This window comes from Scatophagus argus, chromosome 17 (assembly GCF_020382885.2).
Source record: "Scatophagus argus isolate fScaArg1 chromosome 17, fScaArg1.pri, whole genome shotgun sequence".
Classification (NCBI taxonomy): Eukaryota; Metazoa; Chordata; class Actinopteri; family Scatophagidae; genus Scatophagus; species Scatophagus argus.
This window is the reverse complement of record NC_058509.1, coordinates 13721065-13736535: the sequence shown is the minus strand read 5'-3', so window position 1 is coordinate 13736535 and position 15471 is coordinate 13721065. Positions and strand designations below refer to the sequence as shown.

Sequence of the window (15471 nt, the reverse complement as noted above, 5' to 3'; positions counted from 1 at the left end):
TAAAGGGATAGTAAAAACACAAGAAATTACCAGCAAAAGTGTTATTTATTATTAATAACTGACAAGGACTGAGACATGAGGTGCGGTTTATAATTTAGTGTTTATGTTTAGTGTCTTAGAACAGTTAGAAAAAAGTGTCTGAAAGGAAATACTCTTAAATGGCTTTCCAAGACAAACATGAGTTTTGATTTGAACTTTTAAAATAAACATTTTTTTTCTTCTTAGTATTAAGTATTTGTAGAAAAATACAGTTTTGATAAGCTGCTCAGAAGAGAAGGCATAAAGTGTGCACTTGCAGATGCTCAGTTAGAAATATAAAACTAATACATAGGCCTTGTTTTTTTTCCAAAATGAGTGCAAGATACAAGAGCAAAAATACTGAAAAGATGTGTTATTACTGGGTGTGTGCATAGTCAGTGGGTAGCAAGCAATAGTTAGATTGCTGTGAACAGAAACAGACATTTTTTGAATAAACACAGGATCCAGTTGCCATGTAACCATCACAGTTTTTACAAGGCTTTCAGATAAGTTCATTTTTTCACCAGTTATGGAAATGTATCAGTATGTGGTTCTCTTCTCCCACCAGAAGTGAAAATGATGTTGAAAAAAATGTTCACTGTTCACATAGCTTAATAAATTCACCTGACCAGTCTAGTATTTCATCTACAATGTAAAGAGACACAAATCCACAGCTGAGTGAGACTTTAGTAAAGTTAATTAATAAAGGTAATTCAGTCTGGTAGGATTCAGCCATTCAGTTCCCACCCCGCTCCTCTACACGGAGAGGGCTAGCGTCCAGGCTGGGAGTCGTGCCCTGTGTCGCCCACGGCTGCCGAGGAGGTGGAGACGCTGTTGTGTTGGATGAGCTGCAGTTGAGACCCAGGACCTACAGGGGTGGGACTTCCTCCTGGACTCACCCCTGCAGCTGGACACAGAGACAGCTGTCAATCAAAGTCCCTGATCCATTGTGGATTGTTCTGTGTTCTGTGAGTGGAGTGTGTGAGCATAACCATGCAGATGAATGAAAACCCACCACAGCTCAGATTAAAGGAAAATATTTCTTTTATTTTAACAAATACAGGTAAAAAGACAACAATAGAAATATACGAATAATATAACACATGCCAATATTGCATCCATCTTTGTTCTCTGAAGCTCAACACTTCATAACATACTGGCTACTTTCATTTAAGCCACAAGGTGCAGTATTTTTTCATTCACTTTTTTTGTCACATATTGGTTTAATTATTGTTGGATGTTAACTATAGCCTGCCCGGAGTGCAAGATGGGCATGGTCCTGGTTTTGCTGTAAACTGGCTCCATGCAATGCAAAACAGCCAATGCCAGAATAATGCACTGCACTCCAGAGTATTTCAAATACCCTCAAGGTCCGGTTCTTTAAATGCATATGAAAATGACAATGAAAAACATATTACTCCAAGCTGAGAGTGAAGAGTGCAGTGCTTTCCCCTGATTGGCTCTCCACAGGATTAAAAGTGCATGTACCAATATTTGGAGACAGTGGGGCTTAAGCAGGGGTTTAAGTGCTGTTTGGTTGCACTCTGTACAATACAGTTAAGGTCCCTGTGTGTGCTGAATGGCAGTTTGTCATAACAAGACAAACCAAAGGGTGTTATCCTATGTGCATATGCAAGGTAAAAGGTATCTGAATAATACCCTCAGTGGTGGATGGAGATGATTGGTGTCAGGCATCAGGAAAAGTTGGTGAGATTTGGGTTTGAGTTGATGGTGGTGATGGTGGGGTTTACTCACTGGGGTACCCCTGTGCCTCTCTCTGCCGGGCGGTGACAGGACAATCCTTGTGGGTGAGCAGAATCTGCTTCAGTTGACCCACCTCCGATCTCAATGACGTCACCTCGTTCTGGAAACACACAGAAATACTCAGCACCCTTTTGGTGCAGCTTGTGTTTGTGTGTGCACTTAGAGCGTGTCCCACCTGTAGCTGCAGGTTCGTATGCGTCAGCTCCTCAGCTTTCTTTTCCAGTGACGACACCCACAGTTTCCTCTTCTGTCGGCAGCGAGTGGCTGCTGCCCGGTTACGTTCCAGAAACTTCTGTCTGCGCTCATCAGGGTCATGCTCCACCGTCCTCCTGCGACGGCTGCCGCCTCCTACTCCTCCTCCACCCCCTCCACCCCCTCCACCTCCACTGTTACAGCTACCACCTGCCTGCACTGCATGCTGGGAGTGGGATGGCTGGGGAGGCTGTATCTGCGGTGCAACTGGAGATGACTGCAAACAAACATTAAAAAAATCACTCTGTCTGAATGCAAAAACTTACTTACTTGTAACATCATTCAGTTGATAAATGAATATAACTCAACACACCTGTGCTGGAACACACAGAGGAGGTGCAGGAGGTGAGCCCTGGTGCAGATGGGGAGGCGGTGATTGGTGAGCCTGAGCGTGCGTTACGTTCCCTGACTGGTGAAGCTGGTGGCTGTGGGCGCTTCCCGGATGCTGCGGAGGTGGAGCATGGCATCGGTGTTGGTAGGCGAGGGGGGGCGCTGAAAGCTGAGACTGATGAGGAGGTGGAGGAGGAGGATGATGGTGGTGCTGCAGCGGAGGTGCCTGATGACGCTGTGACATCATCTCCATCATGTGACCCATGGACGTCACAGGATTGTTGATGGTGACCATTCCTGGGTGATGCTGTTGGAAATGGTGGCCCAGCGTCTGTTTGGATCTCTGAGTGGAGATAAAAAATATAAAGATAACCCTTCAACACATGTGCATTATTTGGACAGAGACAAAGAGTTGGACGTGTCATTTCTTTAAGAGGGATAAAACACAGTGGTACTTCAGTAGTTTATGTTCAGATTATAACTTGTTCATATCCTCTCATCAGAACTGCACATTCTGTCTCAGTTTATTAGAGTCTCTAGGAATGTCACAGACAACCAAACTCAACTCTCAGATATCTCAAGCATCTGGTATGACATGACTTGCGAAGATGAGCGATTGCATCTGTTTTTCACTTCACCCAGTGCATGCTGGGATATGTGCAGCCAAGCAAGTCCCCAGTTACGCTGAATGGGAGCGTTATTTATGGTGAGTAAAATTTTGTTTCAAAACATTACTTAAAGTCTTTTGATTATCAAAAATGGATTGAGTTCTATCAGATACTTTTAAGAGTTTACCACCAAATCTCCTGACAACAACTATGGACTCATGGACAAATAAATTCTTCTGACCTCTGGCTTCGAGGCAAAAGTATGTCTATTGTTAAAGAGTTCTACAGATGCTACAGTACAGTCCTACCATCCATCCTTTCTAATGTACATCGTATTATGAGCATATTTGAATTCTCAGTATTAAAGGGCCTCTGACATTGTGTTAAAGGCCTTCAGACATATAATTGACTGGCGGCACTGAGAAGACTGGATGTGTCAACACCTTTTTGGCCATATAGTTTTTCTCTCTCCAAAGATCTGAATGGAGATCTGTTTTTGCCAATTCTGTATTGTTTTAAACACACGATATTTGCTTTTGGCAATCATACTTTTCCACATTACACCTGAAGCCCTGGTAGCTGCACCACATTTAAGTTGATGTGTGTTAAACTTAACACTATATATGAGGAGCTTATGATTAATAGATAAACTTTTTCTCTCTCTGTCATAGTGTGAGGCCACTTCAGGTCAAGTAAGCTAGTTCCCACAGAGCCCTACCTCGATGTAGCAAAAATCACCAAATTAAATTGATAACTGCTCTCAGACACAATCCCACACTTAGTCCATCATCACAATTTGTCCTAATCATCCACAACTGTGACGACAACTGTAGTTAGGAGGGATAATGTGTTCAGATAAATGCTGCCGTCTGCAGCTTGATACGTTCACACTTTATCATTCCCATGTATCATCTGACTAAACAGACTGTATGAGCTAAATTAAACCTCATCTCACCTTTCTCCTACGCTCAGCAGAGGAGAGGTCATGTTTAGAGCATGACATCACCCACCCCCCACTCAACCTTCTCCCTGGCAATATTGCTATCTGCTCCCTGTTACACAATATTTCTTTAAGAGCAGAAGCAGATTTTTTTCCCCCCTTCAACCATTCAGAGCTGAAAAAAGGGAGTGCATTTAGCGGGTGCCAAGGATGAGGTCACTGAGCTGTCTGCGCCAGCTTTGCCAGCCAGCCAGGCTGCCAGTCAAACAAATACGCGCACAGCTACACACACACACACACACACAAACACACTGAGCAGGATGGGACGTGGGTATTTCAGCTCTGTTTACTACATAGAAACACCCTGACACTGAGGCCTGTGGTTACATCATGGATCTCCTTGGACTGGATGACACACCACACTGACATTTCTGACTTGAGGGATCAGTGAATGAAGGCACAAAACTGTACGTGAAACACTCATGCACTTGTTAAACATTTACTTTTCCACTTCAGCTGAGTGTGGAGTCACTGTACAATAGGGGCATGTTAATAGACTATGCTGTGGTTGTAACAGAAGCAGGGTCCTGTTTCACACCTTGGAATGCAAAACACAACACCTGACAAGTGTAAATTATAATGGAATAAAAGTGTGTGTGTGTGTGTCTTCAGACAAGAGAAGAGAAAAGAGCTTCTGATTTGAAAACTGAAACCACTTTTAATTTGCTGCTCTATATACAAGCTCTGCACATGAAGTTATATTTTTTTCTCTATAACTCACCTCTAATTAACATGTTATATCTCATTTGTATCTAAAAATGGAAGCACAGAGACAACAGCTTGATCTTTTGCAGTGATGTGTGCCAAACTATTTCTTGGATCTGAGGATCTGTCTGTTTCTGAGTTACTGCTAAGAGCCAAGAAACAGTCTGGCTCATAGCCTCCAGTAAAGTGGTCAATTGTCAATTTTGTATTTTGTTTATGTGCAGGTTAAACAAATAACCTGCAATGTGTAAATCAATGAGCTTTAGAGGTGCTGGTAGGTGGGTTTGCAACCATTGGCCAGCTATTTCGCTATGTTTCCAATCTTTATGCTAAGCTAACTTTAAAAAAATAATCTAAATTGGTATAAATCTTCTCACTTTCATTAAGCATTTCCCATGACATCAAACTATTCCTTGAATACTGCAACTAACTGACTGTCAGCTTTAATACAAAAACACGCTTCTCAAAGTGAACCAGCCAAGGTGTGTGTATGCACTTACTATTGTCATAAATTGTAATATGAGGGATGTTCATACAGACAGGCTTTGACCAAGCATAATGTTATTAACAGGGAGAAAAGGAAAGGAATAAAAGGAATAATTCACAGAAACAGGAAGAAAATATGAGTGTTTCAAAGTGACTGCCCAGTACCTGAGGCGAGGAACAGGAGGGGTTGTGTACAGGACCCGGTATACCCATTATACACGACATCTGCTTCTCTATCTGAAGAAAGGAAAGAATTGACATAAAAATAACCTTTCAACCACAACAAGAAAAAGCTTCAGCACATACATCACCTCAAGTATAAGGAGTTTCCCACCATGTCACATCCATTTGGAGTTCGACACTTTTAATTAATTCATCCACAGGGGTGAAGTGAATTTTTCTGTCAGCCATGAATATTTCTAACTTGGGAATCTTGACCACTTAGGAAACTATACATGCATCTATGAATCATAATGCACGTTTGTCTGAATGCAAACGCATGTGTGTGAGTAAACCCCCCCCCCCATACTTACAGGCATGTGCTGAGCAGATGCCCCTTGCATGGCAGGGTCTGGCAGGGTGCCAGGTAAGGAGGCTGGCAGCGGTTGTCTGTGTCTGTTCCGCATGTGGAGAAGGGAGGATAGCGACCCGGGAACTGGCCTGTGGTCGGCCATATACAGAGGGGGAGAGAAAGAGAGAGAGAGAGAGAGAGACGAGTCATGCCAGAGAGCTATCGACAGCTACAGTTTCACTAATCCTGGTTCAGAGAGAGGAGCAAGTTGAAACATTTATAGCTGGATCTTAATAGCAGATGGAGGTGAGACTGAGATAGATGGACATAGTTAAAAAAGGTCAATGTGGAAGCTAATAGGTGACATAAGTCAATGGGGCGACAGAAGACGAAATAGGTTCATGTGTATTAGAACAGACATAATCTGTTAGTTTAAATCATCAATTTTCCTAAATTGAAAAAAAAGATATGTTAAAAAAACTCTGATGTAACCTAAGTCTTAAAGATTTCTAAGATTTTAATCCAATACAATAGAGGTAATTGGAATCTCATTTGGGGTGCTCAGAACATCAACTATAAAGCCATGTGTCTTTTTAGAAATGGTTTCTCAGTTCCTCTGGATGATCCGCAGACCTCACTGTGAATGGTTTCATATAACAAATATTTGCCATGAAAACTACTGTTCTGTGGATTATCCAGAATAAGAGACATTGTTTTTTGGAAGAGCTCTTTCCGTTCCCACATATCTGGTCGCCTCTGTTGTGCTAAGATGGAGGCAGCGTTGCCTAATTTGTGGTTTTCCTCCCAACTGGGCTACTTTTCATTTGACTGGGTGAGTGAAAATGGTTTGGTATGGTTTGTGGTAATTTGCATAACTTTTTGTATAAATTCCTGCAGTGAAATGTGTCAAATTACTTTTTCTGTGATAAAAGCCTCGTAATAATGATAAAAAAAAAATTCATTACTTTAATTGTGGTGATTTTGGGTTTGCCTGAATCTGAACTGAACACCAGAGGCACGTGTTAGGACTGATTTCTTCATTTCTGAGGTTAAATTGCAGTCTAGAACAGACAGGTATATTTGCAACTAAGCTGCATGCATGTGTATGTTATTTTAACATAATATCAAGGGTTTGAGGTTCTTACTATGCTATTCGGTGTAGCAGCAATTCTGGAGGAGGAAATCTTAAAAAAATGTGGTCACATAAAACCAAAACTAACTGCATGACTACAAACCACTAGAAGTAAGTGAAAAAATATGTAGTTTTGTAATCTGGGTCAAAAAAATCTGGACAAAAGCATTTGTGGAATCATAAAAAAAAATATTGTAAATGTTCTTGTATATGAGCAAAAAGGTGTAAACAGAAGTTTGAGGTGAAGCAATGACAATGGAAAGTATGAAGTGATGAGAGTGAAATAAATAAACAGAGATATGGAAAAAAGGTGACAGCTTGAGAGGCAGAAGAGAAGCTCACGGATCACAGCGGGGATGTGGAGACCCAGGGTGCCATGTGCTGACCTAACCGCTCTGGCTCGCAGCCAATCAGACAGCGTGGGCCTCCGTGACCGCGCTGAGGTCATCACCAATGATGTCATCAATGAGTCTAGGGTATGTGGCGCGTTTAACGTACAACAAAGTACAGACAAACCAAAACAGCATTTCCTAACGTAACCACAACAGCTCTACCGGGCCAACAGCCAGACACTCAGAGACCACGTCGCTATGGAAACTGGTGGTAAACATGAGGAGAAACAGTCAGACACCCGATCCACGGTTCATTTAGTAACACTTAGCTGGTTTCACTGAATAACATGCTGTCTGGATTTGGCTGACACTTATTTACTGTACCGTAAACGACTGTCAGCTCTCTGTCCACCGTCCTGACCTGTCCTGTCTGGTCCTGGACAGAGGTTTGGAGGTTGTTATGTCACTGACTTTGTTCTGGTACCTCAATTCATCTCATCGACAGCAGAAATGTGACAGAACCTTTGACTGTCTACAGTATGTGTTGCAATCATATATCAATTATAGATCTGTTGATGGGTGGTAAGAAGGCTGTTATTTTTGTAAGAAAAGTCCTCATTCGAGTCCAAAGTATTAGGAGGAGATCTCTCCAACAAAGAGCATTTAACTAAAAAAAAAAACATTTAAGCAAGTGAAGTGAAGTGTAAATTTGCTGTTGAAGCCTTTAAAATTGTTAAAGTGTTGAAGTGTTAGTTGAATTATAATGAATGAAAGAACCTGAGAAGGTAGAAGAAAATGAAGTGTAGGCCACAAATAAAAGTGTCAATTCAAACTTTTGAGGTGAAAAAAGCTGGAAAAAAATATAAAACTCTTTCATTCTAGGTTCTTTGTTTTGTTTTGTTCTATTTTTCAAGATTTTCCATAAAAATCAGCATATTTATACACACATGTACCATAATTTCCAGGCTATAAGCCGCTACTTTTGTCACACGTTTAGAACCCTGCGGGTTAAACAGTGATGCGGCTAATTTATGGATTTTGCCTCAAGAAAAAGTGACATTGAGAGCGACAACGAAAGAGAAACTGACAACATGGACACCTGCGGCTTACAGACAATTTCAGCCTATGTTTGTACAAGTTTTTATTTTCTTTTTAAATTTAGTGGGTGCGGCTTATATTCAGGTCCGCTCAATAGTCTGGAAATTACAGTACATACAATCTCAGGCAATCAATAACTAAATACATTTAAAAAATCCAAAAAATCCAAATCCAACATCAGGGAGAGAAGGAGCAGGTGGTGAAGGACAAGAACTGTCTGTTGAACTGGGTGATAACCAGGGAGCCATGGAAGCTGCACGGGTGCTGAGAGACTCCAAGCTGAGTCTTAACAGACATAACAGGGGCAGCGCTTGGCTGGAAGGGTGGGAAGTGTAAGTGGGTTTGAGTGGGTGTTATGCAGCGGTTCTCCCTCTCTTTTGCTTTGACTTTCTTCTCTTGATAAATTGACGTTTGATTTTTTTTTCCTGCTTTCTTGCAATTCATTAGTGCAGTGATTAATTATGCAGAGGGGAAATGCCAGTCTGTGGCGGACAGAGTGAGTTGTAATTTGTCCAAAACAGGATGGGTGGGACAGGGTAAAGAAGAGGAAGACAGAGTGAGAAAACGCAACTTTAAAAGGAAATGTGTGTGTATGTGTGTCTGTACAAGTATTACAGTATGTATACTGTCAGATTGTAGGTGTATATGTGTGCAGCCATGGCCATACTCACCCAGAGTGAGTGAGTGTGGACGTAGCCTGGGTGATGACTGATCCAGACTGGGAGGAGGATAAAGATTGCTGGGCAGCCAGGCTGCAGCTTGGGCCGATCATGGTGCCATGAGACTGTGGATGCTGCAGGGGATGGGTCTGAGGATGGTGCAGCGGTGGCTGGGGATGCGGGTGCTGGAGCTGAAGCTGGGGTTTGAGCTGATTCATACAGGACGGCCCATTGTGAGAAAGTGTCTGTGGGGAGAAGTGGCAGTGACAATCATCCGGGACCATTTGCAGGACAGTGTCTGCTTTAAGTCAAAACGTGTGTTGTGACCTGAGGCAGATTTGATTTGTGCATGCGTGCATGCATGTATACGTTTGTTTAGGTGTGTGTCTGCATGTGCGTTTGATGTCTCGCTGTTTAATTTACAGAGGAGAATGTGATCTCCTGGTGTGCCTTTCCGTGCAGCAGGTCAGATATCTGCAGTCGTCTAATTGGGTCTGACTGCTTTTATCTCTTACACATTCAAGTGTCACTCAAAACGCTAACATGCAGACCTCACAGGGAAAAAAAATAACTATCACCAATATGGCATAAGTCAGTATTGTGTCTGCAGTTTTGCTTTCTATCCTTTTTAGGCTTTATCTGCTAAATTTTGGGATGCATTTTCTGTCAAATTTACCTCTTTACTCTTTTCCTCTTCTTGTGCTTGAAGAAACTCCTCCTCTATCTCCTTGAACAGGCCAACTTCTTCACAGTTCTGCAAAAATCTTGTTGGTGTTGGAGTCTGATCTGGAAGCATTATGTACAAATACACGCACAAAAAAGGAGACATGGGTTTAAAAAAATTAGCAAACATTCATGCCCTTCTGCCTTTTTTTGCCACAACAGCCTCTCCTGTTGTAGCGTATTTGCTTACTAAGTCAACTGTTGTCTAAGTTGTAATGCTAAGTCTCCACTCTGTCTCTCTGTGATAACATCAGTCTGTCTCTCTGGGCCGTCTAAACATGCAGGGGTCAAAGGTCAGCAGGGTCCCTGTTTTGACATGAGATTTCCTGCAGGAGGCGTGACAGGCTGCAGGACATTCACACACACACACGCACACACACGCAAAGCCAGAGTCAGAGGGTTAGATGGAATGCTGATGTTTACATCCAGACAGAGAGCCGTTTCTATGGTTACAGACAGGGTCACGTGACAGTGTTCTGACCATAAGTCTGGATCATGTTGGTGCAATAGAAAACTGCTATAGAAAATGACGGCACTAAAGAGGCTTTTACATTTACAACATTAAAGCTGTGATGTACAACCAGATTCTTCTTCTTATTATTATTATTATTACTGACTCAAAAACACATCTCAAATAACTGACTACAAGATCATTTGTTTTGCCTTCAAATAGCTGCACATCTGTTTCATTTAATGTCTCAGTGGAGTTTATAATGCTGTGGTTAATAATGCTTCCTCCATAAGAAGAGGAAGAAAAAGAAGGATTTACATCAGTTGAAAAAATTCAGGAGGTTTTACAGTTTTTATGTAAACGTGTGTTGAACGGATTAATCAGTTAATTGGCTAATCGATCAAAATGGAAATTGCTTTCATAATCAATTGTTTTCATAATTTTACAAGAAAAAAAGCACTATGCTTCCAACTTTGTGGCAACAGTTTGGGGAAGGTCCTTTTCTATTCCAGCGTGACTGTGCCCCAGTGCACAAAGCAAAGTCCATAAAGACATGGTTGGATGAGTTTGGTGTGGAAGAACTTGACTTGCCCACACAGAGTCCTGACCTCAACCCCAATGAACACCTTTGGGATGAACTGGAACGGAGACTGCGAGCCAGGACTTTTTGTCCAGCATCAGTGCTTGACCTCACAAATGATCTACTGCATGAATGGGCAAAAATTCCCACAGAAACACTCCAAAAAGTTATGGAAAGCCTTCCCAGAAGAGTGGAAGCTGTTGTAGCTGCAAAGCTGCCTATGCATACAGAAGGCGATGTCATTAAAGTCCCTGTTGGAGTAATGGTCAGGTGCCCCAATACTTTTGTCTATATAGTGTAATTGTTTAATCAATCAGCACACCCTTGTACACACAGTAACAAACTAGGGTAGTAAAGTCCCATGTCTACAAACTTATGGTCACACTGGTCAGACTGTCTCCCGTGTCAGCCTGCACTCCTGTCCTCCTTACTTTGCCTGATATCCAAAAAATGAGTAAAATATTTAAGTTTCGTTGACCACTGCACACCGTCTCCTTGTGTTTTTAAATTCAAACTGATGCTGTTATCAGTATTTTGGTCTAATCTGATCGAGTATACTGTACATGCTGTAACATGAGCTGCTCTGTTTCACAGCACAGACTATCCGAGGGAAGGAAGCCTGTTTCAAGCTTATCTGATTTCATACTGTATAATGTAACGCCATCATTTTTTCATCAAGCATTGATCATGAAAGAGGTCATCACATGCACATGCAGCACACACATCTGAACTGACTGACATATGACATATAGTGAAAAAGAGAGAAAAGATTATGTATGGTGATGGGGAGATGAGGGGGGAAAAACTGCTCCTTTAAAAAAAAAAGAGCGCGAAACAAGTCATAACCATGAATGTATATTTTCTTCTTTATGGAAGAAGGTTTGATTTGTGATCCCTCACCTGTAAAAGCTGTGTCTGTCTTGATAGAGGGGAACTTGAGGGTCATCTCATGCTTGTGTCTGTGGATGATCAGATGCTCCTCTAAATGGAAGCGCTGCATCGCACCAACAGAGGGAGAAAAACATGAAGAGATATATACATCTGTATGACTTTACACATGGGATGACATGTTCAGTTTAAATCGGCTGACGCCTCTTAAGGCTGACCCGTCAGTCGAAGCAGCAAGATTTTAAAACATTCATCTCTCTAGATGATAAATGAATGTATTTCACTTACAATAAACATGATGATGTCATGATTAATTATCTAGTTTGATAATATAATCATACATTTTCCTGCAGTAGATAGATAGATAGATAGATAGATAGATAGATAGATAGATAGATAGATAGATAGATAGATAGATAAAACCTCTACAGTGCCAGTATAATACACATATAATGTATCCAACTGACCTGAGAGCAGCCTGGGGCGCCGCACACATAAGGCCTGTCCTGTTTGTCATTCATGTCATAAAAAAGCCTAGAGAACAGAAGAAGCAAGAACAAAAATCAACCTGGAACTTCCACATACTGTATGTAGGCAAATGTGGCATCTCTCTCAGGTGACAGTTACTCTTCAGTGATTTCATTCATAGGGAAGCCAGTTCTCTGTTTTGTACTTGCATGTACACAGAGACAGTGGCCTCAGATAAATCACACGCTAAGCTTGTGTGATACAGTTGTTCTCCTGTTGTCACGTCTTTATTGTGGAAATGGTGTGTAATAAGGTCGATGCCACAGATGATGGATATTTTGTTGCCAGCAGGAGCACAACTGTCTTGGCTTCTGACAGCATCGTCATGCACTGCAGGCAGTGATTTTATTAGTGCTAGAATACCAACGATCTGTTTGTGTTTTTCCTAACTACTCATTACATATTACTAATAACATGTAAGCACCAGAGTGGTATCAAGGTCATCATGATCTTCATTTTTCATAGTTACTATGCAGCAAAGTGCTAAGTGTAGTGCAATTGTTTCAGCCTACAATTAGGCTTTCATCGGGACATCAGTTAATAATACAAGGGTGATGAAAGGATACATGCTTTCCATGCATGACACAAAATCAAAGTCATCATCGGGTAAAAATATCAACACAAACACAGAACAGAGCGCTCACACACACAGTGCTAACACAGGCTTGAACCACTCGCGTATTTTTAAGAATTGCTGCTGGCCCTTCAATTTCCACTGAGAGCAAAGGAAGAAGCCTTCAACTTCCTGACCTCAGGCATTCCTCTGAGCTGAGTGTCACCAAACAAGTTTCACACACTTGTAGAGTAGACCCAGAAGTCAACAGGGTGACCCTTCCTTCACTTTCCATCCTCATACAGTGCTGATAACTTTGGGGGGAGGGAGGTCGAGAAGTGGTAAAGGTGGAGGTGGAGATGACAGCGATGAGAAGTGCGTTGGATGCTTATTCGCAGGTACGCACACGCTTGGAAACTCTGCATGAGCAGGAAAGCTCTAAGAAGATAGTAAAGTGGGTACCGATGTTATGAGAAAGTGTGAGAGCGGGGAGGGAGAGGGCCAAAGTACATGCTTCCATAAGAAATGGAAAGTGTGTGCGTGTGAGAGGTGACATTGAGGTGATGGAGTGTGTGTGTGTGTGTGTGTGTGTGTGTGAAAGAGAGAGAGAGACAGAGAATGACACAATGAATGGAAGAGAGAAGGAATGAGAGTGGGAGGTGGCAGAGGGAGGGCTGCACTGTAAGCCTACTCCTGACAGGTTTGAACCTGCCTCTCCCCAAGTTTTCCAACCCCCAGCGAGTAGAGGTGACTTCATAGGTGTGTTTGTGTTTGTGTATCTGTGTTTGTGTGTTACCAAACCGAATGAGGAAACAAACCAGTGTCCATGAGACCACGGTTGTAACTAGTAAGACAGATAGTTTACAAAATCAGTTGGAAAAAAAACAGAAAGGTGTCATAGTTTTACTGTTTGTGTGTGTAACTGCAACAGACACTATGTGATATATGATTATGTAATCAATGTCAGTCATGTGATAAATAGATAGACAGATAATTTGAAGACAGCCATCATTATCTTGAGCAGTTTTCACCTCTCTGTCCTCCTTTCAGCAGCGCTTGTACAGGATGAGCAGACTCAGCACTTTATCAGCAAAACCTTCTGTCAGAGTGGTTACATCAATCCACATGACGTCAGCCTTAATACATAAATCCAACAACAGACTGGACAACATGTTGCCAATTCAAGACGGATTAATGTCTGTGTTGAAAAAAAAAAAATCTTTAAGGAAACTAAATTACAAGACTCTTTTCTGCTTCCCCTTCTGTCATTGCTTTACACTCAGACTGTGACCATCAGTACAATGATGATGAGTGACATAATAGACGCAGAACTTTTAAAACCACCCTTGATTGTGAATCATCTCCAGTATGTTTAGGTTCAGCTTTAAAAACGAGTTACTTACTACTTCTCAGTAGTTGCCCTGTTTGATGGATGAATATCAACAAAACACCGAACCGCATTCAGCAACTCATTCAGCTCAAATTAGGCAGCGGTTCTGACCAGCAAATCCTCAGTAAAGGCGGACAGTCGGTGTCTGCATGTGTCTCAAAAACATGCCGGTGTGTGTCCTTCGCTAAACCGCTCCGTAAAGTAACCTGTTCTGCGCATAAACAAGGCCGGCACAGCTGTATGGAGAGTGCTGTCACACCCCCCAAATAGACACCAGCGTTCAACCCGTCCGCCTGATGATGAGACTTCACCGGCACAGCTAGCCAAAAAACTTCCCTCGTTAACTTCCCAGCATCGGGAAAAATAAAGAAAAGAAGCGTGTAAAGATAAAGTCAGCAGACTGTGGTTAGCGTCAGGAAAGCGCTCGCTGTGGCGTGTAAAGTTTTGTGAATGAAAAGTGAATTGCGGAGGCTTACCTACAAGTAGAGAGGGACAAGCGGCGCTCCAGAGAGGAACCACGTTGGACTGGAGCGGGATTACAATACGTTCTATTTACAGAAGCATTACATCACCCTCCCGGTGACGTCACGTGGGATTCCTGAACTTCTAAATCATTGCGGTCCCGTACGAAGAGAGGGATTGAGGGGTGGGCGGGGTTACGGCACCGGCCGGTAGGGGGATGGACGGGACAGCAACCTAGTGATGGTGGGCCTGGACCGGCAGACGAGCCAAGTCAGACACACCAGCGGCAACGTGACGGGACACGGGGCAGACCGGGTGGGCGGAAGAGTCCCACTTTTTTCCTCTCTCCCCACTTTAAGTGTCTGTCTGAAACGGGACGTCCTTGCGTCTGCATCGAGTCTGTGCGTCAAAATAAGCAATTAAAGCCCCCGAGATTTTTGTTTTCAAAAGTTTTCTGAGAGTTAGGATTTATTTTAGAATAAATTTGTATGAAACATATTCTGGTGTAGAGAAATTTGGCCATTCTTTGTCCTTATAAACGAAACTCGGAACATGATGAGAATGTTAGACAGCTAAAACTCGAGCTAATGCTGGGATAACAATTAGACATTCATCACTGATGTTATACAGTAATATATTAAATATAATACATTGGTCCATTTGTCATCTGTTTTAATCTCTGATGACCCCAAAATTGCATCCCTTCTCTATCCTACCAACTATTTAGTCCTCCCTAACTAGAAATTATAAATTATTTATTTACAGGTCAAAAAACGCACTGTGCTTTTGCATAGTTATTTCTATATAATTATATATTTCTATATAATTATACATAATAGATAGTACTTTACAAAAGCATTTTACTTGCAGACACGGTATTTTGCTCTTTTAGCTTTTTATGTATACACAAATTTTTCACCATGTACATAAAAGTTCTATTATTTGTTTTACATATCTTTGCTCAGCTTCGGTGTCCATGTATTTTATTTTATTTTATGTTT

At 41.9% G+C, this 15471-nt stretch overlaps 1 protein-coding gene across 4 annotated transcripts; it reads right to left on the bottom strand.

Annotated features, from left to right (window-relative positions):
• Nucleotides 1-26: 26 nt before the first annotated feature.
• LOC124074158 (cyclic AMP-responsive element-binding protein 5-like) lies at nt 27-14574 on the bottom strand. 4 transcript variants are annotated; one of them, XM_046416803.1, is made up of 11 exons: nt 14485-14574; nt 12005-12071; nt 11550-11643; nt 9572-9681; nt 8908-9140; nt 5697-5823; nt 5329-5400; nt 2348-2707; nt 1958-2251; nt 1774-1882; nt 27-925 (listed from the first exon to the last, which is right to left on the bottom strand). In XM_046416803.1, the coding sequence occupies exons 2-11, from the start codon at nt 12056-12058 to the stop codon at nt 789-791; spliced, it is 1590 nt and encodes a 529-aa protein (XP_046272759.1). In that variant the 5' UTR covers nt 12059-12071; nt 14485-14574; the 3' UTR covers nt 27-788. The 4 variants fall into 4 exon arrangements, 3 of the variants coding, with proteins under 3 accessions (XP_046272759.1, XP_046272760.1, XP_046272761.1); XM_046416804.1 differs by having other exon boundaries at nt 14489-14553; XM_046416805.1 differs by lacking the exon at nt 14485-14574 and adding an exon at nt 14022-14457.
• Nucleotides 14575-15471: the final 897 nt, after the last annotated feature.